The sequence below is a fragment of the Vulpes lagopus genome, chromosome 3 (assembly GCF_018345385.1).
Source record: "Vulpes lagopus strain Blue_001 chromosome 3, ASM1834538v1, whole genome shotgun sequence".
In the NCBI taxonomy this organism is placed as follows: domain Eukaryota; kingdom Metazoa; phylum Chordata; class Mammalia; order Carnivora; family Canidae; genus Vulpes; species Vulpes lagopus.
In genome coordinates, this window is record NC_054826.1 from 71142231 (window position 1) to 71169425 (window position 27195).

The 27195-nt window shown below is 36.4% G+C and overlaps 1 protein-coding gene across 1 annotated transcript in view; it reads left to right on the forward strand.

Annotated features, from left to right (window-relative positions):
* CTNNA3 (catenin alpha 3) overlaps positions 1–26422 on the forward strand; it is a 1730823-nt gene extending 1704401 nt beyond the window's left edge. Inside the window, exons 18-19 of the mRNA XM_041748054.1 lie at positions 24763–24818; positions 26290–26422. Coding sequence (XP_041603988.1) covers positions 24763–24818; positions 26290–26332 — 99 coding nt within the window. The 3' untranslated portion in view covers positions 26333–26422. The remainder of the gene's footprint in view (positions 1–24762; positions 24819–26289) is intronic.
* Positions 26423–27195: the final 773 nt, after the last annotated feature.

Genomic DNA, 27195 nt, shown 5'->3' on the forward strand with positions numbered 1-27195 from the left:
AGACTTCTTCTATGCAAATGCCTGTTTCAATCCATCTTCAGCATTGATTGTTGAAAAACATATGTTGGTACCATTTCTTTCCTATTTCACTTCTAATGTGTGCCTGTGTGTTTAAAGTTATGGATCCAAGGGTATCATTGGCCAAGGACTATTGAAATAAGATAGGGGTTCTTTGTATTCTAAAATGACCCAAACTGTAGCAAATGTATGTTTCCTGTTTTATGGAAGTCATAAATGTATATTGTGTGTATGTGCCTGGCCTGCAGGTAAATGTGTTCTTTAACTCTATGTGGTCCTGCTTCCTATGGCCAACTGAAGGCTTGACTCTTCTTGTCCATGTTACTATTGGGAGTTAAATGACTTTCTGATCTTTCTTAAAGTGGAGCCACAGGTATTTTTTTCAAACTGAGATTGTGTTTATTTGGGGTCTTTGCTATTGGATACCTGGCTCTCATGATGGTTCCTATACCGATCTGTAAGAAAAAGAAGCTCTCAGGAAGGAATTTCTATTTGAAAAAATGCTCAGATTTCTAACGATCATCTCTAACTTTCTCTTCAATGGAGAACGTTTACAAAAGCCACTTAAAGGGTAGTAGCAGAGCAGTCTCCATGTTTTCCTTTCACATGGGATATTTTCTACTTCTAAAGTTTTCTTTCCTTTGCATTTTCAAGAAGAATGCTTATGTTTAATTCTGCTTTTTTTTAATCTTGAAGGTTATGTAGAATCTCTTGAAACATTTTGAAGTCCCCTTTCAAAAATTACATCAATAGTTCTAAGACCATAGGTAACTTTTCTTGCAATTCAGACAGCCATGTTTTACACAGTGCCAAACCAACCCTCAGCAGTCCCATCGGTCAGTTTGTCATCTTTGTGAATTATCTGAATCTCTCTGTGGTAGTCACCAAGAGTCTAGCTTAGACAGGCAGATTTTCTTAACTTAGGCTTCTAACATCAAGTTTGGACTGGGGTGTTTGTTAATAAAGCAAAGGGGGCAAGTCTAAGATGTTAGTCCATGCTCTCTTAAACAGAACTTTCCTTCTTCCTGAGGATTTAAACATAAAATTGATTTTAAAAATACTGATATAGTGTTCCATTGCTTGTCAAATCTTTTGCAATTATAACTTTGTGTTTTTCTGTGTTGATATTCATTGTGTCCATGGGGATATAAATATGAAAATTTCATCAACTGTCTTGCAAGGTTAAGCTGTGCTTCTTACTAGTTTTGAAATTTTTCCTTGTGTGGTACAATCCTTCCAAAGATAATTACATTGGACCTAAATGATAGCATAATGTTTTTTCTTCCATATCTGTTACTAACAAGTCCCTGAAAACAGAGCTAGACATATGCTATGACCAATTTATTTTTTTTAAAGATTTTATTTATTTATTCATGAGAGAGACAGAGGCAGAGGGAGAAGCAAGCTCCTAAAGGGCAGCCTAATATGGGACTTGATCCCAGGACTCCAGGACCATGCCCTGAGCCAAAAGCAGATGCTCAACCACTGAGCCACCCAATCTATGGCCAATTTAATACCTAACAGTTGAGACTTAAAATTTTCTTCAGGAAGCTGGTAATTAAATATGAATTAAAACTTCATGAAAGACTTCTAGGTGCCCCTGCCTTCATTTTGATTATATTTTAATTGGATGGTGACTTGGGAAAGAAAAATCTCTTACTTTACCTTGTACTTTCACAAGCAACAGCTTTGACAATTTAAATTTGGTGACATTTCTGAAGGTAGCGTGCACGTTATAATTAAAGATGAAGGGCAGAGTTAGATGAAGATAGTCTGAAGTGAAATAAAAGTAAGCAATAATAATAATCATGCTTATTGTAGCAATATCTTGAAAGCTTAAGTTTAGTGGCATTTGGGATGTTTCAAACCATCCAGCTTATACATCTTACCCTGCTGTTCAGAAGGCAGTGAGGTTGAGTGAACCACTCACTATAGTAACGGCCAATTTGAAGCAGTATTATGGTTTGGATATAGAGAAACTTTGGCAAAAACACTTGTGGATCTTTAAGATCCATATTTATCCTTAAAGTCAGTTTCACCAATCAATAAAAATGAATTATTTATCCAAGAATAGATAAAGCTCTTTAATGTCCTCATGACATCGACATAGAAGCCCAAATACTCCTTGTTTGAGATTCTGCATGCTTTTTGTGCTTTACTGAATCAATGAAATTTTTCTTTCATTTTGCTCTCAATTGAATAATTTCACACACATAACCTTGGGTTTGTTTTGAAGTTATGTAGAATTATTTGAAATGGTATTTTAATTTCAACTCATGTCACTGTGTAGTTTATTAGTAATTTGCTCAACTGATAATTAAGTCATGTTTGTTAAAGCAATAAAAATTCATCATGCATTTGGCATTCATTTTTGTTGGTATGTGTCTTAGCTGGGGCAAAAAATGGTAAATGAATTGCTGAGTCATCTAATCATGTGCTTCTAGGTATCACCCTATTCCCCTCTTCCTTCGTTACACATGTTACAGTTTGAGTCAGGAAGGGGGACGTGTTACTTTTACAAACTATTTCATATACACAAGTAACATGCACCATATCTGATATAATTAAGTTTTTTGTTTAAATGAGCATTTGTTTTGCTCAACATGGACCTTTGACTTTTGACCTTAATAGTCATGTATATGTAGTTGAAGAATTGTTCTCTAGCTTAGAATTTTATAGAAACAGCCAATATTTTTTTTCTGAGGCTGCTTGAATGCATACTCCATAGCCAACATAGAATATCATTGGCTCAGCCAATATTTCTGCATCTGAGTATTAGTAGGTTCTGCACATCCATCTTTGCTTCCTCATCTCTACACAGGTGATAATCCATGTTCAGTTTGAATCCTACAGGGATAGTCTCTGGATACTCTTCCAGGACTTACACACTATTGTTACCTGCTCTGAGACATCACTCCCTCCCTTCAGGGCCCTACTACTTCAGAACACTTATTGCTAAGTCTCAGTCTGTTTCTTTACTTTCTCCAAATGCAGTCTGCAAGTGTAGAGTATCACTTAGTTTCCCTCATTCAGTTGTGCCAGACACTGGCCGCCTCTTGGTTAATGAAAATGCCAGCATGAAGTTGCCTTTCTGGGTCAGTCCCTCCTGGGCCACAGGAGCTGATATTTGCTCTGACATCAGCATTCTCTCCACCTTGATCTGTTTGCCATGCTCACTCGGGGAGTGGGGGGGAGTGGAACTAAAAGCACTCTTGGCAAGAAGAGTCTGTACCTGCCTGGAGGCTGAGCTGATGTCCTGACATTTCCTGGGCAACACCATTATACATTTCATCCAGGAGCGGTAACTCAGAGATTTAACTTCCAGTCATCATACATTCAATATCCTGTGGCTTATGAGGGAAAAGCTCCTGTTGTCTTTCATTGTCAAGAAAGTCTGGCTTTCTATCCTTTCTGAATCCCTTGTTTTGGGAGAGGAGGAGAGGTTCCTTGAGGAATAGGCCCAAGGAAAGGAGTTCTAATGGAGGCAAAAGGGAATGTCAAACCCAAGGGAAATAGCGAGGGAAGGGATCTGGGTGGACTGGCTTACACCCAGATTTATACCAAATTGGCCTTTGTCCTTATGGATCCCATTAGAGTCCTGAGGCTTGATCTGCTACTCTCAACTCCACAGAGAGGTAGATACAATGCCTTATCTCCTCCCATCTCTCCTGCCTGCTCACTATTCCCTCTAGTTGTTGTTGGTGACAGATGTTAGGTGTGCAGGTAAAGTCTATAGGTTACCCTATATAACAGCAAAAAAAGACAAATCCCAAGGGACAAAAGGGGTCTGTTCTCCTGTATACTGACCTAAAATCCTCACTTATTGATATGCCCTCTGCAGGCACAGATTCAAAGCAGGTATGGGCAGAGAATGAGAAGATCCTTCTTGTTTTATTTGGCTTCAGAGGGAGCTTCTGTGATAGTGCTGGGGATCCACAGCTGGGTTCTGGAATGTCTCCATCCTTTCATTAGATACTCATAGCAGCCTTCATCCACTGACCCAACCCATTATACCTCTAGTCACTCTGAGACTTACTGCTCTGAACTCTAAATTTTAAGACCCTAATGTTGCACCAGAGAAATGTTTGAGTTTCTTAGGTCAATTATTCCCTGAAATCATTAGAGCAATGAGCATACCATGCTCATTTTTGTATCTCTTACCCTGACACAGTTATTGACATAAGAATAGCTTAACTGATATTTTTAGAAGGAATGAGGAAATTCATGAATGAGTTTGTTTCACATGAATGAATGCATAAATCCACACATCTACAATTCAGATCCTCTCTGAACTATCTAAGCTAAAATTCTGAGCATTTGTTAATTCTCAGTATCTCTTTACAGAGACAGTAATGAGTGTCAGGGACAGTATTCAAAAACCCCTGATTCTCCTGACCACTCTTCCAAAACCATTACAGCTGCCTTAGAAAGGGAAGTCACTGAAGAGAGAAAGCCAACAGATGTTTTTCACTCTTTGTTTATTAAACAGTCAAAAATATTTCTTAAGGAACTATTATATGCAAAGGTGTTATCAGTGATAGGAAAAAAAACACTGAATGTTTTGGAGTCAAGATTTGGGATCATCAAGTTAATTAAAGAAAATAGCAAAGGAAAGGAAACAAAACTGCTGCTTTTGGCAATCCCACACAGGATGCAGGAAAGCATGAAAGTTTCAGGATTCAAGTTGAGGGTGGGCTTTGTAGAGGTTCTAATAGAAGATCAGAGTTCATCAGGTTGGAGAAAGATGATATTCTAGGGAGACAGACATGAGCCAAGTCACAAAGGTAGGAGTAAGCATGATATGTGTGGGGATCAACTGGCTAAAATGAGGTGAACTAAACAGTCACAGTAGGATGGAGCTCAGAAAGACAAGAGCGGGTTCAATCGCAGAGGATCTCAACGTCAGGTTAAGGTGCTAAGGCTAAGTGATCCAGAGAAATCAGTTGCAATGTTCCTGTATGATATAAACAAATGCCTGGGTGAAATTATAGGTGTAGGAATTTTAAAACTATTTTAAATATAAACTATAAAGCATCAAACACAAATCACCACATGTATTAGGCTCTTCTTAATGCCTGGATATATTTGCATCCTACTATTTAGTATATGTGTTTATTTTAATAAAATATTTATTTTACTATATAGGTCATTTCATTTTCTTGTCAAATAGTGATGGTTAACTGGGTGGCACCATATTTATCCTATGGCTTCACATGCCCACTGAGCTCTCCTGGGATGGCCGTATCTGATATGAGAAATATAGGAAGAGCCCCAATATGTGACTCTCACTGGGTGGCAAGATGGCAGCATGGTCAGGAGCATGGGCTCTGGGATCACCCTGCCTGGTGTGCATCTTGGCTCTCTCCCTTTCAGCACCAGCCTTCTTGAACAGCCTTCTTAAACTCTCATTACTCAAAATTCTCATTTGTAAAACAGAGATGACATTTCAGAGTTCAATTAACAAAATAAGGATGTGTTTTGTAATTAGATCTAATGAAATAAGATAGAGAGCCTACCACACATGACTATTATGAATATTGAATGAATTAATGTACATAAAATACTTTGAATGACATTTGGAACACGGTAAACACAACATAAAATTTAACCATTATTATTAGGTATACAGTTTACAATCTAGAGGATTAAAACACACAAAGCAGACTTCTGAAAATTCCTTCATAGGAGAACTGGGAGAAAGAAATGCCAGGGGCAGGAGAACATGAGCATGCCAGGGAATGGCAGAGAGTAGCCAACTCATATTAATTCAGATAGGTATAGAACACCCACGGGTTGGATATTCTTGTAGGTACTAGGCATGTAGCAGTCAGTAAAAACAAACCTTCCTCTTAAAGGCTTTAGAGATTTGCAGAGGAGATAGAAATTAATTAAATAAGTGTCCAAAAGTATAAATGTGTATATTTGATAACTGCCACAAAGGAGAGGCACAAAGGTGCCATGAAGCTAAAATAAAGGGCTTTGGCCTAATTGGGAAATCTGGAAAGGCTCTTCTGAGAAAATGAGACTTAAACTGAAATCAGAGGAACAAGCAAGAGTTCACCAGGTATAGGGGAAATGGTAGAAGGTGTTAGCAGAGTTAATAGATGTGCAGAGCTCCTGTGGGACAGGGAAACCAGCACACCATATTCTGAAAGCAGGTTGGTGGAGAACATGAGTTGGCCTGGCAGGAGAAGAATTCAGAGTAATAGGCAGGTACCCTGCCATGCCAGAGAAGATTATCCAGAGACCACACAATTCCTGCCCTTTCAATTCCTTTAAGGGCAAGCAGGGCAAGTTCCCTCAAATCTCCTCGAGGAGGCTTGGCCACTGCTCAGAGCCTTTCCACCAGTCCAGGCCTCTCCTCTCTCATGCCAGCCTGACAAATTCTTCTTCTGAAAGGTAACAAAGTCCTTAAGTTGCATATTTATGAATGAAAAAGTACATGTGCTTTCTGCATTTCATTTTGTAGAATATGGCAGAAATATTTCAAATTGAGCAGAAAGCACCATTCCTTGGCTACGAGTTGTATAAGATGGGTCTTCATTGTTTCTACTTTGGACTCCTTTCTTTGTTCAAGCTTCTGTCCTGTCTGTACCAGCTCCTCTGCTCATCAATGAACAAGGGCTCTCTAGCTCTCTCAGGTGGGCTGGAAACATGATTTCCAGTTCCTTTGTGAAAAGAATGCATAAGGATCAATTGCAATTATGCAAAAATTGCAGTACCTGGTACTTAGTAACTGTGCAACACGGTTGAAAAATATTTATTATTTACTGCAGTATGTGGTACACAGTAACTGTGCAACATGGTTGAAAAATACATATTATATAATACACATTATAATACACATAGAAGGTGTGTGTCCATGTATGTGTGCATCCATCTTACGCCTATTTCATCCTCTTCAACTTTGCTAAGATCACTTCTTGCTTGGATAAAGTTGAGTTGTAAGTCCCTCAGCAGGGCTTCCAAAGTTATTGTGATCAACATAATCTACTACTATGTTATCAAAACACCTCTAAAATGGAGTCTAAATTGTAGGTGACTGACAAGAACATGAAAAGCAAAATTATTTTGTTATCAGTGAATAGTTGATATCTCACTCCTCTGTTCCTCTACTGCTAAGTTGTCTTCTTTTTATGTTCACTTAAAAGAAATGTGATAACAGGTAGCATTGTTATCATCCTCCTCCTCACATCACATCATCATTGTTGTCATTGTCCTGAAACCAGCCATTCCTGAGTAGTTCTTCCACACCAGGCATTGTGCTGCATGTTTTATATACTTTATCTTATTTCTCACAAAAAATTCTATAAAGCAACTCACCTTAGCCCAGAGGGTGAGAAAATTGAGGCTAAGAGAGATAACAAGTTTACCCCATATCATTATGACTAGGGATGTTATAGTAGTAAGATTCTGGTGTGTATATTTTAACTCTCTAATGCTGAAATGAGTCTACATAAACTAGTGTATATATATTAATATATATATTAATATATATTATTGTATTATTTTATATTATATTTTATTTTATAAAATATAAATAAATATATTTATTTTATATTATTGTATATATTATATTATATTATTATTAATAATATAATAATAATATAAAATATTATAATATTATATTATATAATATATATTAGTATATATATATATATTACTATATACATTTTTTCCCAAAGGATGTGTTTAAGAGGAAAACTGTGAATCTCAAAAGCAGTGTTGGAATTATATTACTGCAGGTGGCAGTGACATTTTCACAGTACCCATTTTCCAATGTGTACTGCTTATGTTGTCCACACTTGCTAGGATTGGTTGAAAGTCCCAATTCCCTCACTACTTCAAAACACCTGTAATAAAGGCAGAACATTTTGAGCATTCACTGAATGTTAATTGAACAAATAAATAAATGGATTAAGTTCCAGCTGCATTGATAGAGCTGCATGGTCTGTATATAAATGACACTTTTAAATAATTGGTGCAATCAAGAATGAAATAGTCAATTCTAGAGACATGGCTTTTTTTTTTCATTGCATCAAGACATAAGAGAAAACACAATTCATGTATCATTTGATCTTTTAATTTCAGAGCCCATAACTCTTCCCAGATGTGAGCATAAGAAGTACAGGAAGCAGAAGCCAGGGAAGCATCTCTATTTAATAGGACATGCTTAAGTAGTGAATTACAAGATTATATAGTGAGACAAGTATTCCAGTGGGTCTAGGAGTATGGTGATTTCTGTGAGGATCCACATCCCCTGAACACTTTGATTTCACACTCCATGTTTCCTTTCCCGACTCTGTTCTTAGTAAAAACATTGACTGTGAAGAACATTCTAGCCTCTCTTTTATCTTTCAAAATAGATGATGACATTTTATTCTATTGAATGAAAATTCTAAGTAGCCTTGTTCTTGTTCCTAAATACCAAAGTGGTCTTCCTCTCTCACTAGTTTCTTGGGTGAGTAATATGAAAGAGTACCTGTGGCAGTGCTTTGGGAAGAGTGAAGGATAGTCCTCACTTATAATAAATCTGATGTCAGAGTCTTGAAAGTTTGCATAAGAGAGTTTCAAAATTTAGACTTTCTTTTTAGCCACGGAGCTCTGTTTTCTTTCTTTCTTTCTTTTTTCTTTCTTTCTTTCTTTCTTTCTTTCTTTCTTTCTTTCTTTCTTTCTTTCTTTCTTCTTTCTTTCTTCTTTCTTTCTATTTTAATAAATTAATTTTTATTGGTGTTCAATTTACCAACATACAGAATAACACCCAGCGCTCATCCCGTCAAGTGTCCCCCTCAGTGCCTGTCACCCATTCACCCCCCCCGCCCTCCTCCCCTTCCACCACCCCTAGTTCATTTCTCAGAGTTAGGAGTCTTTATGTTCTGTCTCCCTTCTTGAGTTTTCAAATAATATCTTGTGCAATCTCCATATGAATGATAGATAAAATGTAAAGCTTCCTGAGTCCAAGCTAAAAGCCTTTTACCTTGGGACTTCCATTTTCTCTCTGTTTTCACAGAGGTGAGAGGAGGTACAGAAGATAAGACACCCCAGATATAGGTCGTGGTCTGCAACCTTGAAACATTCTGCCATCATTCATATTTTACTTTGCCTGCATTAAAACAATCTAAGCTGAAATGCCTTTAGGAAGGTCAAACAATCCTTAGCCCTAGCTACCCTACTACTTTTTATTGTCTTGCCAAAGGATGATGCTAACATTTATCATTATATTTAAATCTGGGCCCTTTTGTTGACCTGTTATGACTCCTAATGCTTTTTAACTTAAATTACCTTTAAAGTACCTGCTTTCTATTTTTCCTTCCAGAAGGGAATTCAAAGGAAAAAAGAAAGGGAGGCTAGATGGAAATGTAGATTCACTTGGAAAGAAATGGTAGTAAAGCAGAAGTCTTGCTTCCCCAAGCGTGTTCACAAAATAGGTGCCTTCAGCACCTTGGTTGCAGGAACATCAGATACAGTCAAAGGATACAGTGTGATCCAGCCAGATTCCAGGAAAGATTGTATCTCTTATCAACAGCACAACTCACCTCTAATTTTTATGTTCTTTTTGTTTCCTTTTTTTTAAAAAAATATTTATTTATTTAGAGAGAAAAAAAAGAGCAGAGAAAGAGTGAGAAGAAGAGAAGCAGACTTTGCACTGAGCACAGAGCCTGATGCAGGACTCCATCTCAGGGCCCAAGAGATCAGGACCTAAGATGAAATCAAGAGTCAGATGCTCAACTGACTGAGCCACCCAGGCACCTCTATTCTTTTTGTTTCTTTACCAAGCATTTTCTTCTGAGGAGTCTGGGATATTAGATGCTAGAACAACAGGGAAATCTCTGTATTGACTTTCCTCCTGGCCTTTAACCCAAGGCTTTGTGGAGAAGAGGTGGCTGAGTAATGTTTACTGAACACTTGCTATATGGTAGATAGCATGACAGACTCTCCACAGATTATCTTATTTGATTTTCATACTAATATTGTTAACTCTGATTTACCACCGTTCCTGGACTTCACCTTGACTAAGAAGACCACAGAGGTAGTACAGACCAAGGCAAGTGTGGAGGCTGAAAAAATTAAGGCAATTCCACCCCCTAGTTCAGTGTTAGCCCAAGTACAGCCATTTCAGGCCCCTGTGAATAAGAGCTGAACTTTAACTTACTTCAGTTACAGGAGAAAAAAAAACAAAAAACAAAAAAAAACAGCTTAATGCCTTTGAAAGCCCATTATCAGAATGTAAACAGAACTTGAGAAATTCCTCCACCCCTTCTAGAGGTCCCCTAGACCAGCCCATAAAACTCAGCTGGAACTCACCTAGGGGTCCACACTCCGCTGTGTGGAGTACACTTGGACCCAAGCTCGAGCCTGTTAATAAACCCTCGTGTACTTGTATCGGTGTCGGCTCCTTGGTGGTTTCTCGGATTTGCAATCTTGGGCACAACACAAGGATTTATCTTGGCTTCTCTTGGCTCCATAAGCCATGCTTTTCTTGCCAGTCAAGTGTGAATATCTTCCTAACTGCCAGCACAAGCATTCCCAAACCTTCCCTTGCCATCTCTCAACATCCTTCATTTTTCCAATTGATTTCTTTTTTTTTTAATTTTTTTTAATTTTTATTTATTTATTTATGATAGTCACAGAGAGATAGAGAGAGAGGCAGAGACACAGGCAGAGGGAGAAGCAGACTCCATGCACTGGGAGCCCGACGTGGGATTCGATCCTGGGTCTCCAGGATCGCGCCCTGGGCCAAAGGCAGGCGCCAAACCGCTGCGCCACCCAGGGATCCCTCCAATTGATTTCTTTTCATATCAGTCATTGCTTTTGTTTCTGCTTATATGGGTATCTTCACTCATTTTGACTAATCAGCCTCTATCCCTCTTTCCATATTTGGTGTTTCTACACTTTTGGAGTCTTTCCACATGGGAAAGACTGTCTTGCTCTAAGATGCTCACTTATCTAGACTCTCCTTCAGCTGGGCACAGGCAACAGACATCCTTGGCTCCAGTGCACAGATACAAGCATGTGGTTCTTTGCCTTAGAAGCAAAATGCAGCAAAAATCCAGGGTCAGGTGGTTTCTCTCTTGTAGAGGTAGTGCAGGCGGAAGGCTTTTTCACATCAAACCAGCTTTAAATGTGATTTGGACCATTTCTCCTGGTTGCCTCACCAAACCTGTTTTTTTAGCCCTACCCAGGATTGGAGCTGTCCAAAATATTTACAATTACATTATTTTAAGCTTGGGTTATCCTGAATCAGCTTCTTAAAACTTTAATTGGGCAGATACATAATTAATAGCCCTGAAAGTCACTCAGTGGTAGTTTATCTACCACAAAACCCCAAACATACATCCCATATGCAGAAGCACATACATGCCCTTGCACACGGATTTCACTAGAAGGCATGTGGCTGCTAAAGGATGACCTTAACTTCATTGCCCTACCCACTCAACGTTCACTGCATACATGATGGAGCACTACTTTAAAATTATGTCAACCCAAACCACAAAAGATTATTGTGGTTCTACTGTCTTTCTATGTGAAATGTCCTCTACTAACCTTTGAGTTCTTACCGGTCCCATTTCCTTCACTAACTGTCGTGAGCTCCAAACTTTCATAAGGTAGAGATCACATGTCTTGAAGCCCTCCTGACTCATGGCTTCCTTCCCATGCCTTATCTTCCTCTGCCTTTGCACATGACTTATTGATTTCCCCTTAAAAGTCCTACCTGAGCTCACCTCCTCTAACACACACTCTCTGATTCACTTTTCCTAAACCCCAACTTCGTTTTTTATTTTGTTTTTTAGTGCCCATATATATGCTACTGTCTACATTAAAAATTCTGGCTTTGAAAAATATACTGACATAGGCTAATCAGTAGACTAGGATATATATGAAATATCACATACGATGTATATAAGATATATAATATATACCACTTAAAAACATATAACATAATTAACTTTTTTCTGTACAGCATCTATATTCATCTAACACAAGCCCAGCCATATTCCAGATAAGGGCTACTCCATCTGCATCAAGTTGGATATTAAAGTGAAATATATACTGAACAAGTAAGAATCCTTTATATTAATCTTTGATATTTTAGTCTTGTTTATTACCTAATTAGTCAAACAGATTCAAGTGATGAACAGCAAAGTGCTTCACTCCTCAAGAAAGACAAATGTGTGGTCAATAATTTTTTTAAATGTAATTTAAAGTGATGTATTGACATGAAAATAAAGATATTAAAGTTGTGAGGGAAAAGGAAAAAAGTCAAGTATGGAGAGTGAGGAAAATAAATTTTACAGAGAAATAATGAAAAGGTTGGGAAAATATGCCATCCAGAAAATACTCATTAGTTAATATGACATCTCACTAGTTAATTAAATATAAGGGGTGAAAACTTCAATAGACTTTCACATTGTTTTAAAGTGGAAAATGAGTTGTAAACAAATCTATTCATTTGAAAGGAACAGACAGTAGTTGTTTTCTTTATCACTGTTCAAACAAGCTGGGTTCTCAAATATTATTTAGAGATGAATTCTTTCTCTGGCATAATCAGGTTTTGCCTTGGCAAGTAGTTTGTTTAAAAAACGTTTCTCTAAAAGTTTTTAGTGACTTTATTAGTGTTTTCATTTTTGTTTTTTTCTTTTTGGGTGGAACATTTATTTGTTTGTTTTTTTATTTAGAGAGGGGGAACTATGGAACTGATAAGAAATACAGCCATTCCTACAACAGTGAAGTAGAGAGAAAGAAGGTGTGAATTTCTTAACTCTCAGATCCCTAAAGAATTATGTATCAACTTCTAACCCCTTTCACTGAAAGCAGAAAATAGGAGAAAATGTGTTAAGTGAAGGAGGGTGAGAGTCCAACATTAATTCCAAATGAAGAAAAAATTAAGAGTATCTTTTCAGTTTTTTTAAAGAATAAAGCCCTGTTCAACTAGCTAAACCCTTCAACATTGTTTAAATAAGGGAAATCATAGTCCAGACCCGAGGAAGCCATGAGCACTTTCAGTCTGAAGCTTTTGCTTTCTCTACTTTTTTTCTGATTAACATAGATCAGTTCCAAGATTTATAAACAATGAAACAAATTTAGAAAAAAAATGACTCTACTACTCAGAGATAACTTTTGATGTTAATCTATATTGTCAAATGTTTTTGTTTCTTTATCCTGTCTATTCCATTCCTCAAAGAAAAATGGCTATATAACTTTTATAACTACAATTTTTCCTTTTTAACAAAATATTGTGGAATATGTTTCATCTATGACAATATAGATTTTCAGTATCAATGTATATATAACTGTATAACTCATTGTATATTTAAACTTATCAGCTATAGATTGACATGTCCTAGGATTTTGGAAAGGATGCTTAACTTTATTTTATTATTTTTTAAAGATTTATTTATTTATTCATGAGAGAGAGAAAGAGAGAGAGAGAGGAAGAGACATAGACAGAGGAAGATGCAGGTTCCTTGCAGGAGTGGGACTCGATCGTGGGATCCTGACCTGAGCCAAAGGCAGCTGCCCAACCTCTGAGCCATCCAGGCATCCCTAGGATGCTTAACTTTAAAATACAGAGTTAGATGCATCCATTCTCTATTTTAAAGTAGTTGCTTTGAGCATATCTTGAGAACAGTATAGATCATGGCTCTTTATTCTAACCTAGTATTAGGAACACAAAGAAAAACTATACAGGTGTGTGGTTTCGATCACTTATTCATAATTCTTTCATGCAAGAAATATGTATTGAGTACCTTCTGTTTGTTGTACGCTATTGTAGGTGTTAAGGGTGATATGTATCATTATTGTTTTTCATTAAAAACAACAACAAAAAGTTCTATGGCTATCAGGGAGAGACAGACAATAGCAAATAATTTGAGTAGTAATATTTGGAAGAGGAGACAAAAAGGAAAGGGAGAAAGCTATGCCCATCTGGAAGAAGAGAATTCTAGGAAGATGAAAAAGTGATGCAAAGACCCTGAGGTAGGAGCTGCTCGGAATGGAAGCCCATAAGGTTGAGGGAAAGCAAATGAGAGAAGTAGAAGGTGATGAGATCTAGGAGGTCAGACTGTACAGGGTCTTATAGGGTTCTGGGTTTTTTCCTTATTAAAATAATTAACTGAGGAATGACCTAATCTGGCTTATATTTAAAAGGATCTCTCTGACTACTGTATTGAGAATAGACTGAATGGAGACAAGAGCAGAAGCAGAAGAATAAGTTGGAGTATTAATTATTTCAATAATCTGCATTAAACATTATGGTGTTTGGACAAGGTGTGAAAAGAGATGAGCTGACAGGATCTGATGATGGATCACATGTGTATCATGCAAGAAGCATACAAAGCAAGGAGCAAGGATCAAGGTTTCTGGCCTGAGCATCTGGATGTTAGAACTGCCAGTTACCGTTCTCAAAAAGGCAATAGGAGAAAAATGATTCAGTGTGAAGATCAGGAGTACAGATTAGAACCATCTGGGTTTGAAATAAGGTTTGGGCTAGAAATATAATTTTGATATCCATCAGAATAGAGATGGAATTTAATACCATTGGGGAATGAGATTCCCAAAGAAGTGAATGTAGGTAAAAAACATCAAAGCTTCAATCCCTTATCTTTAGAGGCTGTAGAGATATGCAGGAACCAGATAATAATAAATATGATGGTTAGGGAGAAAAATGGAAAACAAGAAAATTATGGTATCCTAAAAGCCAATTAAAAAAGTGATAAAAATAGGAAGAAATGATCAGATATATTAATTTTTCTGGTAGATTAGAAAATGAGCATTGAGATTAGACAGGGCTATGTAATAATATGAAGACATGAATTAAAGAAAAATGAATTGAGTACCTGCTGAAAATCAGGTACTCTGCTATTACTGTGGAAGACTCTTGCACAGGTAGTATCTTGTTCCTGTTCTCAAAACTCTTCAAATTGAGCTGGACACTGATATTTTATCTATCTCTCTATATTCTGTCTATCTATTATCCATCTATCTATTTATCTATCTATCTATCTGGTACAGTGTCACAGAGACTAGTTCAAAGTGAGAAACAAAGCCATCCTTCAACCTAGGAAAAGATATATAGTTTCAAATAGATTGATTCAAGAAAGCTCTATTAAAATATTGAATTATGGCTTATGGTATGAATGAATTGCCCAGTGGAAGTCCAATGAATATGAGTTCAATCTTAAGGATCAGTGTAAGCAAAAGTGTGAGGGTTAAAGCACACAGAATAGTCACAAGACAGGTGCAAAGGAACTACCCAAACCATTCCCCCTTCTTTCTTGATTTGTTTTTGATTCATTTTTCATTCTTGTCACAAGCCACATTTGAGTTAATGGCAACGAAGCAGGCTGTGAAGCAAGAAGAAATTGATATAATAACAGTCATTTAGGAAGTTGGCAATAGCTTTATTGGAGTTAGTAGACATGATGTAATTGCAGCAAAACCAAGGACCAGAATTCAATCCCCAGAAGAAATGGGTCTTTTATAATAGTGTCATTGGAATTTATTACAATATTGTTTTTAAATTTCTTAAAACATCTTTAACCTGAGGCATGAGATCCTTGGATTTAAAAAACCTTATCATTGAAAGCAGCATTCAAACCAAACATAGCTGAAGCATAGAAACATCTACCTAAATGAGATTCTCAATGGGGCCTCCCTAAAGAAATGATCTCCTTCAGTGGTTGGCTTTGCAAGATAAAGAAGATCACTGTTTCCATTTTCCATTGTTTCTTTCCGGTTTCTCCATGCCTATCTCCATAGAAGGAGATTGTATGTACTGACTCTCTTTATGGAGAAGATAAAACAGGTGGGTAGTGCCAAAAGGTATACCACCTGAGGGAAGGCCCTGCTACTGAGCAGCTAAAATCCTGCAAATCATTTATTTGGCCATTGGATGTCATCAGTGTTCTGTGGAGCACCTGCTGAGTGAGTTCTGTGGCAGGGAACATTCTGAGTTAAAGGCAGTAATATGTTTATTGCTTTGATGACATATTGGCATTCTCAGTTAAATGGTGCAGAAATAGTAACAAAATTCATTTTTATTAAGCAGTATTTTAAGGTATCCAATAATAACATTTTCTAGAGAGAAGAAAGAAAGAAAGAAAGAAAGAAAGAAAGAAAGAAAGAAAGAAAGAAGAAAGAAAGCAAGAAAGAAGCTACATGCCCTGAGACAGAAAAATGTGAATTTGACAGACTCAGTCTTAAGATTAAGCTAGTTGTTAATGCAAATAAATCAAATAATTAAATGATGTGGCCAGAGCTTTTATTATTTTGTTTCTGGTGATCAATTTGGGATATATATATATTAATTTTCTTTTCTACTACTTTCAGTAATGTGATCCTTGATGTTTGACGTTTTGGGAAATACAGGCACATCCAAAATATTTTTTTCTGTTAGTTTTCAACTTACGTAAAGGTATACTAGAAAAGAAGAAAAAATGTAAATATCTAGGATTAATGGATACTATATTCAAGTAGAAAATTTCAATCCACTCTTGGGGATTTTTGTTTTTTGTTTTATGAGCCATTAAAGAGCATTAGTTTTTCAAAAGTATCAGTTCACATTATTTTTAAATTGTACAAAATGATGCATTGATATAGTATTACTATAAAAGAATTCAAACAATATTGAAACATTTAAACTAAAAATTAGGAAATTCCTTTTAATGAGACACAGCCACTACTCTTCCTTGTCCCACTCATATGCTCTTCCTCCTCTTTTTAGAGGCCATTGTTCAATGTTTGTGTATGTTCTTCACGTCTATACAATTTCAAAGATATTATTTAAGGCATTTGAGGTAGGTTAGGATAGTAGCTTAGTCGTTAGTAGAACAGTTATAGCAGTATAAGGGCAGCAGGTCTATATTGGTGGAGAGTGAGTAATAAAACAATTTTAAGTCTATCTTCACATTATGTTATAGTTACATAGCATTGGAAGTAAGATTTAAAGTGTCATTATACTTTATTCCATATAATAACACACGAGGTATTCCATCAAGTCTCTCAAGGTCTTTATAGATAGCACAAACATACATAAATACAGGAAACTCAAGTTAACATTGACCTTTGGTTGGCCAGGAAGGGTTTACTTTGTCTTCATTAGAAAGTGCTAGCACATTAACAGAGTAATAAATTTTGATTTCTTTTCTTCACTTCTATTGTTATCAGATTTCTTCTTAATTATTATTACTTTTGTTGAGCTAACAGGCTTTAATGAAGACTAAGTGTCTCTGATTTGTATTTGTTCAGTAAATAAACCATACACAGAAGGTCAACAGGAACAGAAGTTAAACAATCTTGCTCTGCCTTGAACAGTAACCATTGCCAGAAATTCACAATACAAGTACTATTTTTAATTAAGTAAAAAATGGTACTAATGTATAAAAAATAGAATATTTTCTGAGTTTGGACATCATGAAAGGGAAGGGAACATTTTAAAATTATTTTTCTCCATATAGCATTGAGGCATGGATTGGTTATATTAATTGTACATTTATGACATTTAGCTTTGTTAATCATAGATTATTTCTGGACATCTCATAGAAAGGGAAAATGACAAAGGCACGGAAAAGAAAGTCTGAGAGGAAAGATGAAAAGAATTGAGTTTATTCAATTTGTAGAAAAGCAACTTGGAGGGCAAAGTAATAAAGTTCTTCATTCAAGTGGAGACTTCTCAGAGAGAGAACAGTGACTCTCAGGGGTGTGGTTTCCTTTAGTACAATCCCTGGTGACCAAGAGGGCACTTAAAGGAAGAAAGATACTTATTTTGCGATTAACTAAGGGTAAGCGATCTGTTTTGAAATCCTGCTTGGTGACCTGCAATGAAAATTCTCTACTGTCAGCACTGATGACAGAAAGAGAAGAACCACATTTTTACCCTAATATGAAGATTTCTGGTTATAGAAATCTTTTGGTTATAGGTTATAGAAGAAATCTTCTGGTTACAGGGCTTAAAATTTATCTGAGTGAGGGAGAAAGTTGTTATTGGAGAAGTTATATAAAAACCTGAAAAACTAGACAATTACATCACTCTAGGATGTTTTGGTAATGAGTTTTTTAAAAAGTCCTACCATGCCAATAATTTCATACTAATTTTATCTTAAACTACTAAAAATGAGATACTAGTAAATTACACAAATAAATGGATAGGGTGGGTTGAGTACTAATATCCATTGAGAGTCTCCCCAGTCTTTGTTCCCCTGGGATGCATTTAAGTAAATTTCACCCTCACATGATTTGCCACCTGAACAGATTCCCACCACATGACTTTGAACTTCCTGGCATCATATAGCTGGACTACAGCTCTGATCATCTTTCTTAGTCTACTGGAAAGATCAGAAAGGCTGATTCACGGGACTTTTACCTAATGTAAGTAAGAATGAAGGCACTATGTGCCACGAATGATATGATGAATACGGTGATTTCACTTTACAAATAAAACAAAACAAAACTTAGATCAGGAAAGTGGGCTACTATGGATTCATTGCACAAAGTTTCCACACAACTCAAAATAAATTATGCATGCTACTAATCATCGAAAGATGGAAGGAACTGCACCATGCTTTTCATTTTCTCCTACGTTGACCGAAGATTCTATCCTATAACAGTTTGCTAGTTTTCACTGTTCCACCTTTATAATAATATTACATATAACAATAATGGCTAGTTAGGCCTTAGCCTATGCAATTAGCATTGTAGACATATGTGTCACTCCACTATCCTTCCCCTTTGCCCAATCACATGTTTTGAATTTGAAGCAGCTATAACATGAAAAACAAAATTGTGAATACTTTGGGAACTAATGTGCCACCTCTATTTGTGATGTTTCTTTTCAGACTAACCACTTTGTTGGTTAATGTTTTAATGAGACATTAACAGGCATATTTTCTGAAAATAATGTTATCTATAATCAACTGCTTCTATTGAAAAATATCATCAACTTTTACACTTTTGCCCTGCTGGAACAGATGGCAAGCCAACTGTCAACAACATTTTTTTAAAAAGGCACAGAAAAGGAGGCTGGAAGAAGAATAAAGGATTCTTGTTCTTTGTTAGATGTCTTAATTATATTTCCAAAGTAATTCTTTTAAAGTTAGAAAAGACTGTACTGTAAGATCTCTGAATCTCAAAATGAGAAATAGGCACTATTTAGCAGAATTGAAGATGAACTTGCTAACCATTTGAAGAGCCTAATTTAACTAATTAGTGATTTTTGCAGCTGTCCTCTTTCCCTTAGTCAATTCTGACTTTAAAACTTTTTCCCCTGAGAGGGATAAACTGAGCCTTGAAACTTTAAAATACGGTATCTCATGACTTTCCCTGACAGTTAAGATCTGGCCCATTGTTTAACTTTCATAATGGTCTATGGATATCGTACATCAGAATTTTCGTTTTCAAATGATGCCCAATGATTTTGGGCACCCCGATGTTTGATTACCACTGTGACCCCAATCTTCTAGGTCAATAGTTTTCAATTTGCTTTTCTCAAAGGCCCAAAGTTTAATGGAAGAATCTCAGGACCATATGAAGAGACAGAGGGAGACCAAGAAGGAGGAGTTAGAGATTATTTGGTTCAATGAGAGTAATTCATTTCTACATGTTTTATAAATTTTAAAAAATACAAACCTTGATGGCTATTTCCTGTTTAACTTCATGTTGTTGTTATCAATTTTCCTTCTGTTTTCCCATAGAACATATGTAATAGTAATATACAATGTCTTTCATTCAATGAGAAAAAAAGGACATCTTGTTTGGGGTTCATTTGGGGAGAGAAAAGGAGAACAATATTCTCCTAGGGCTGGTAGGGTATTGGAGGGAAAAATCAAAACAGTGACTCCCTGAGGCAGAGAATTCAAATCTAGGGAGTAAATTGTTTAAGGATGTTTTTTGCAATCATATCCTAGAAGTTTGCCTCAAGAAAAGACCAGTATGGACAAGACTTGGAATATTTAATATTTATACTATGTTCCATTTAAAAAGGGCCAGGGCAAAGAGATATATTACAGGGGCTGAAGAAATGCACTTTTTGTAAGGCTTATAGAATGAAATATAAAATTTCTTAACAAACTGTTTACATTTAAAAAAAATTATAAAAGAAAAATGCCAAAGAGATTTGAAAAAGTGAGAGAGTTTTACAACTGGCTTGTAAGAGGGACTGGATAAGGGTGGATAGAGAAAAGGAAGGAAAATCAAGGTGGAGACTGCAGCATGTTCTCTCCTTGTCATGGGAGAGAATTCCTTCATGCTGTGGATAGCTGCTGGAAAGGATAGAATAGTTTTATCAGTAATCAAAAGCACTTTTTGCCTTTCTCAGAAAAGCAGGACACAATGACCTACACCCTACTAATTGCTGGATTCCTACAATCAATAAAATGCTTATTTATCTTGCTCTCATTAGTTTGTAAACTTTGTCTGGGATCTATATTTGGTGATTCTGGTCAAAGAAAAATTGCGCTGGACAAGTGAAGTGGGCAAGAGAGACTATATTCAAGGCTATTGTGGTAAGGGAGAGTTTGAACTCAATTCCTCTTGAAACAGAAAGGGGAAGAGTTTTGATAGCTGCCTGAGCAAGTGGAGAACTATTGGAAGGTGTTATAGCAGAGGTTGGTCAAAATTATTAGGCCATTTATGTTGGCTAATTGTGCTGATCTAAATTAAGCTTCTACCACCCAAGACTGGGGGACTTGGGTGCTATTTTTCTTTTTGGGGGGGAGGTAGGGGGATGCTATTTTTCTAAAGTCAATATGAGAGGAAAAAGAAAGTCAGAAGCTACCTGAAGTTTAGTCAAACTGAGGGGAACATTAAAGCCCTCTTGGTCACCCTCAAAACTGTGATAACCAGCAAAAGTGCTACTTTTGTCACCTATAGAATCTCAACTTGCTTTCTACAGATAGAAAATATCTGTTTCTGTTTATGTCTTTCCAACTAGACCTTCACTTTTAACACCAGCAACAACTACTAATAATAAATGGTGAACTTATATTTCTCAAAAGTACATTGATCAGTTAGGAGCATCTTGACTACATTAAGTAATGAGAGGGGAGGGAAAGCAAGTGACTCCTTAGAAACCCAGAACACTAGCAAATGAGGTGATGACAAAAGCTAAGAACTCCACAGTGGTTCAGCTATTCTTAATTAGATTATATTGAACCAAACAGGTTGTAGATAGGGAAGCTCAGCCAGAGTAAGAATTGGAAGCCAGTGCTCAGTCAGTTTAATTTTTATGATTTTTTTTTTCTTACAAAGTTCAAATGTACAGCTTGAATTCCACAAATTTCCAGAAAGGTGAAACCATAAAGATATCATCTCAGGACACACACACAAAAATGTTAGAGATATCATTTGGAGACTTGCTTATAAATGCCTTGCCTTGTAGAAAAATAAATATGTAAAATTCTTTGTATATTTAAGAGCAAACTACACTTTATGGAATAAACTATAATCCTGATATTTATAAATCAGAAGAGAATCTGATTTACAAATTTGACAAAGTGAAGATGAAGGGGATATGGGGCAGAGGTTGGTGGTGAGTGGATGTGGAGTGGAGGAATGGGCAGTTGAGTGGGTGAAGGATGCAGCTCTTTCAATGTAGTTTGGACAGAGTTCTAACTTATAAGAAATTTTATTGCACAGATTTTTTTTAACAAATTGAATAATTAAAATATGTAAGACCCGAACCAAATAAATTATTAAATCTGGTTATGGTTGAATTTTAATTTTCCAATTACTGGATCTGCTCAAAATGGATTTTCATGATAGAATTGAGATAATGAAATTTGGTGATTAAATTCATCTTAACAACAACAAAAAATAGATTTCACTGCCAAAACCATATTTTTTCCTTGATAACTCTTTTGGTTTTTTTTTTCTCTTTTAAAATACCATCCTCAGTGAAATCATTGAGTGTGCTGTTCAATAATAGATATAGCTTGCTTCTGTACAAACAGATGGAACTGATTTGTCAGCTGGTTTCAGCACAATAGATACTAAAATCCCATTTCCTCACCATGTGCCAGCCTGAAGTATCTCAGATATTCTAGGAAACCATTGGTCCATAACAGTGACTATCAGTGCTTAATTGGAATAAGGTGTGAACATCTTATACAGAAACCAAAGATTAAAACTCATATCTTGAAGATGAGAAAATGTAAGAAAATGCAAGGTCTTATGAACCGATGAGTTTTTCTTTCATATTGATGTTTTACCACACCTAGGTTTCCGCCTACATATTTCATAGACATGTGGGTTCAGTCTTTATGATTACAGAAGCATGTAATTGTACAATACTTATACTTTCCTGCTCTGATAATTAAAATAACTAACTGGACCTGGGATACGATTTTCCAGGTTCAAAGTTCCAGTATTTTCAAAGGGTGCATGAAAAAATGTGTAAATTCACTTCACAAATATGTACATAAGCATGCAGTTTAGATGGAGTTGTAAACAAAAGAGTTTTTTCACCCACTAGAGACATATGGTGATTACATTCTCAGAGGTGTTATTGTACCTCAAAGTTGAGCTTTGAGGGAAAAATTACCTTTTCTTCTAATGATTATGGTGAATTTCAGTTAGGGTTTGTCGAAAGCCTGGAATAGAGGTTATCAACGGATTTAAAATGGATTAAAATAAACATCTATCAAACCACATTTGATGGCATACTATCAAATTAAGCATCATTTTCTCTTATTTTTATGATAAATATCTCACTACAGACATTTCCTTGTGTCCTGATTTCAAGAGCAGATACTGAGTTAGATTAGATTAGCAGACACTGTGATATCAGTGAGGTGGCAGGATAGAAAGTCTTAGCCCTCATCCCTCCACAGAAGCACTCATTTAATAACATTATAAGGACCAAAATACCTTTATGAAAACTCCAGAATCTAGCTAAGAATTGCAATAACCTAGATGAGCACAAAACTGACAATAACCACATTGAAGTAAGTATGAAGAGCCATTTCATCTTACCAGTGTCAACCTGTACCCAAGCCAGCATAGACCAACACCAAGAGAGATTACTTGTGCCCATTCTTTCTCCCTGGCAGGGGAGGGAGGGGAGAGTGAAGTGTGTGTCCAATTTTGATACACTGCCAGAGAGACCTGCTACTGTCTCATCTCATTCAGAACACTGAGGAGTATGGTATTTCCAACACCTGGAGATAGCTGAGAACAGAGAAATGGGGCAGGCAGCTTTCAGCAGTGTATAGCACTGCAAAGTTGGAAGATGGTGCATGATTTTGAGATGACTTCAAAAGGGAGAGAGGAGTGGAGGTTTCACACAAAATTCTATAACTTCAGTGCACTGCCCCAGGAAAAAGGGGCAGGTGGGTTCTCAGCAGCTAGCATTGATCTCTCGTATTGAGAGAAGTCCCTCCACTCTGAGTCTTGTCCATCAGGTGAGACAGAGAGGTGTTGAATGTGCACTACCCTTGGGGAAAGGGACAGATGGCTTGCTGTGGCCAGCATGGCTCTGTGACATTGGGAAAAGGCACACAATCTTAAGAGTTCTATCCTAGAAGGAAGGGAAAGGAGTGGAATATGCCCACCCATAGAAAAGGTTTTGAGAGGCTCCCAGAATCAGCTAAGCTGGCTGGTGAAAGTCTTTCTTTGTTGATGCCAGTTTGTAGGACTCATGGAGGCAACTGTTTCTTCCAGTGCACAGGCACCAACATAAAGCTGTAAGGAACATGAAGAATCAGGAAATATTATACAACCAAGGAAGAAAATAAATCTCCAGTAAATGACCTAAAATAGAGATCTATGAAATACCTCATGAAGAATTCAAGATGATCATCTTTAAGAAGCTTAGTGTGTTACAAGAGAAGAGAGAAAGACAACTAAATTTGTTTTTAAACGACAATACATAATCAAGTTGGATTTACGTATGGGATAAATATTGGGATTCAAGGATGGTTTAATATATACAAACCAATTAGGGTGCAGTATTCCACATTAATAAAAGATAAAATTCTCATGATTATCTCAATAGATGCAGAGAAAGGATCTGACAATATTAAATGTATTTTCATTTTAAAAATTCTCAACAAACTAGGTGAGGAAGGATATACCTCAACATAACAAAGGCCATATATGACAAGCCTACAGTAACATCATAGTCAGTAGTGAAACACTGAAAGAATTTCCAAGGAAAAAAGACAGGAACAAGATATTCAACAGGTATAAAATCTCAGTTATGCAAGATGAATACATTCTGGAAATATGCTTTCTAGTGTAGTGCCTCTAGTTAGCAAAAATGCATTGGAAACAAGCTTTTTTACTTTTGTACAGGTCTAAATACCTTTCAAAACACTACTGAACACTTTAGAATGAAAAATGGCATGTTTTAAATCAATTCAAAACTAGAAACACTGCAAAAGACAATAATAATAATGCCATCAAAACAAAGTGAATGAAGTTTCCTAGCTGCCACTCAGGTCTTCTAAACAGTGTTCCCTGGGCGACCCTGGTGGCTCAGTGGTTTAGCCCCGCCTTCAGCCCAGGGAGTGATCCTGAAGACACGGGATGGAGTCCCACATGGGGCTCCCTGCATGGAGCCTGCTTCTCCCTCTGCCTGTGCCTCTGCCTCTCTCTCTCTCCCTCTCTGTGTCTCTCATGAATAAATAAATAAAAATCTTAAAAAATAAGAGTGTTTCCTAGCTGTATAATGCTAAATTCACATGACTAATGACATTTAATTTTTTTCTTTTTTGTCTCCTCTGTCCTGAAAATTCCTCTTCCTACCATTAGTCTTCTCTTTGTGGAATGGAAATGTCTGACCCTTTGAGATGGAAGATGAAAATAAGGTAGGACACCCAGAAGGTTTTGGTTCATTTCACATTGTATGTGAGGTTTTTGAATGCCATCTCTCACAAACTGGCTTCAGACATTCCTCAACAAACTGAAGTTGCTTTGATAGTACATGATAGCCTACATTAAAAGGAGTATCTTATATAACTCCATTTCTGGTCATATCTATCTTCAGCCCAGTGTACTGATGAGGATGGCATTTTCTTTTTTTCCTCCTTAAATGAAAGACACTTTTTTTTTTTACTTTGTTTTGTTTTTAATTCTAAGCATAAAAGGAAAACACTGCTACCACACAACAGGAGCACACATATATGCACTCAGATACTATTCCTGGAGATTTTACTAAACCACAGACTACAATTGCAATGTTGCATTATAAAATTCTAACCATGTTGGAAAGACCATGGAATCTTAATAACCTAAACAACAGCAGAATTAGCATATTAATTTTTAAAATAACCACAGGGACAACATAAAATTAAAAAATGATTGACCATCCTTAGGTAGGACTCTGATATCAGAAACAATATTTCTGGTTGTTGAAAAGTCATGTTTTATAAGCATAGAATTTTTTACAATAACTAGTGATAGTAATGATAGTATCTCTATATCCAGTTGGATTGCTAAGCACTTTTTATGAATAAAGTCATTTAATAATAGCAAACGTGATAGAAATGTTTACTATTTTTAATCTCCAACATATAGATGAGAAATTTGAATATTATCCAGAACAATGAGCTTAACTAAAAAGTGATAATTCAGAACCCACCAAGGTGACAGACCTCAATAACAATAGAACACAGTAAATATTCAGGATTATAATAATCTAAAAGGCCTTCCTCTAAGGTGAACTCAAAATACTTTAAGCTGGGCTCCAGTTTTTTCCAAATTCAATCAGCCAATCTGCTTATGTTAAAGTCCAGAACTGAGCATAATCCCTCAGAGTAAGGAGGCTGGCCAGATCCCAGAGTTTTCTTTTGTACTCTCTTTTAATGTTTTCTTTCTTTCTTTTTTCTTTCTTTCTTTCTTTCTTTCTTTCTTTCTTTCTTTCTCTTTCTTTCTTTCTTTCTTTCTTTTTCTTTTCTTTCTTTCTTTCTTTTTCTTTCTTCCTTCCTTCCTTCCTTCCTTCCTTTCTTTTCTCTTTCTTTCCTTCCTATAATTAATGCAAAGTGATTATTGGGGTATGATGATATGAAAAATGATTGCTAGATTATCCCCAATTTATCCTCATTACCACTACCAATCCCTCCACCCCATCATCAGACTTGGTAGACTCTGGCAAAGTCACCTGCTACCTATGCAATAGGCTAAAGATTGCCACATCATTTAAGTTTCTTTTAAATTGCATATTCTCTTAAATTACATAAATTATCTTTCTACAACAATCCCAATCATAAAGTATGACTTTAGCCAGCATGTTTAATAATTAGAGCTAACACTTGGGTTGACTTTTTTTTTTCCTCACAGATTTTCTTTACCTGGGATGCTGCACTGCCATCCTCCTCTGTAATGCTCTAAATCTCCTTTGAAGATGCTGGGACATCTGCTCAAGATGGAGCCTGAATAATAAGATGCAAACATCCCTAATATAACTTTAGTGCCCCTCTGTGCCACTGTCCATCAGTTGGTTGGAGTTCTACTTCTGGCAAGGGCTATAAAAAGAAAAGAGCAGACAGTTAAATTCTCCTCTCCTTGCTCATTGACTAATGCTTAGAGATAATAAAATGGACATTTATTATCAACTGCAGTTCAATTGAAATGTTATGATGTTTTTGGTGACTTCTGAAGGGTAATGGAAAATTAGTGCCACCTGTTTAGGATGTGCCATCAGGGACATGGCACTTCTTAGAAGAATTCTGCTTAAAAAGTCACATCCTTTATTTGGTGATTGTTCTCTGGGAGAGCAGCTGATCCTAAAACACAAAACCAACAAACCATGGCTCACACAATTCATTTGTTTCATCTGTCTTCGCAATGAAAAGTACCTAGCAGCCCAGTCTATTTGGCCCAGGGATTAGAGCAGATTATGAACATCCAAATGAAGAGTCTGGTTGCATTGCTGATAGGCCAATTTTGTTAAGGAGGGAAGATGTTTTTGACTCTTTGTTCTTTCTCTTTTGCAGTGGGCTTTTGATTGGGATATTTATAGATTCATTTTAGTCCTTTAACTTATTTCACTTCCCTCTCTTTTTTGGGGAATGACAGAGGAGATATTCCTACCCAGCATTAATTGATATTTGCTATGTGCCAAAAACTGTGCTAGGTTATTAAGAATATATTAATTAATTTATTCCTTACAAAACTTATATGAATCACATTATTGGTTCCACTGTATTAATATGGTAACTATTGGAGCTCTTGGATCCCTATCTG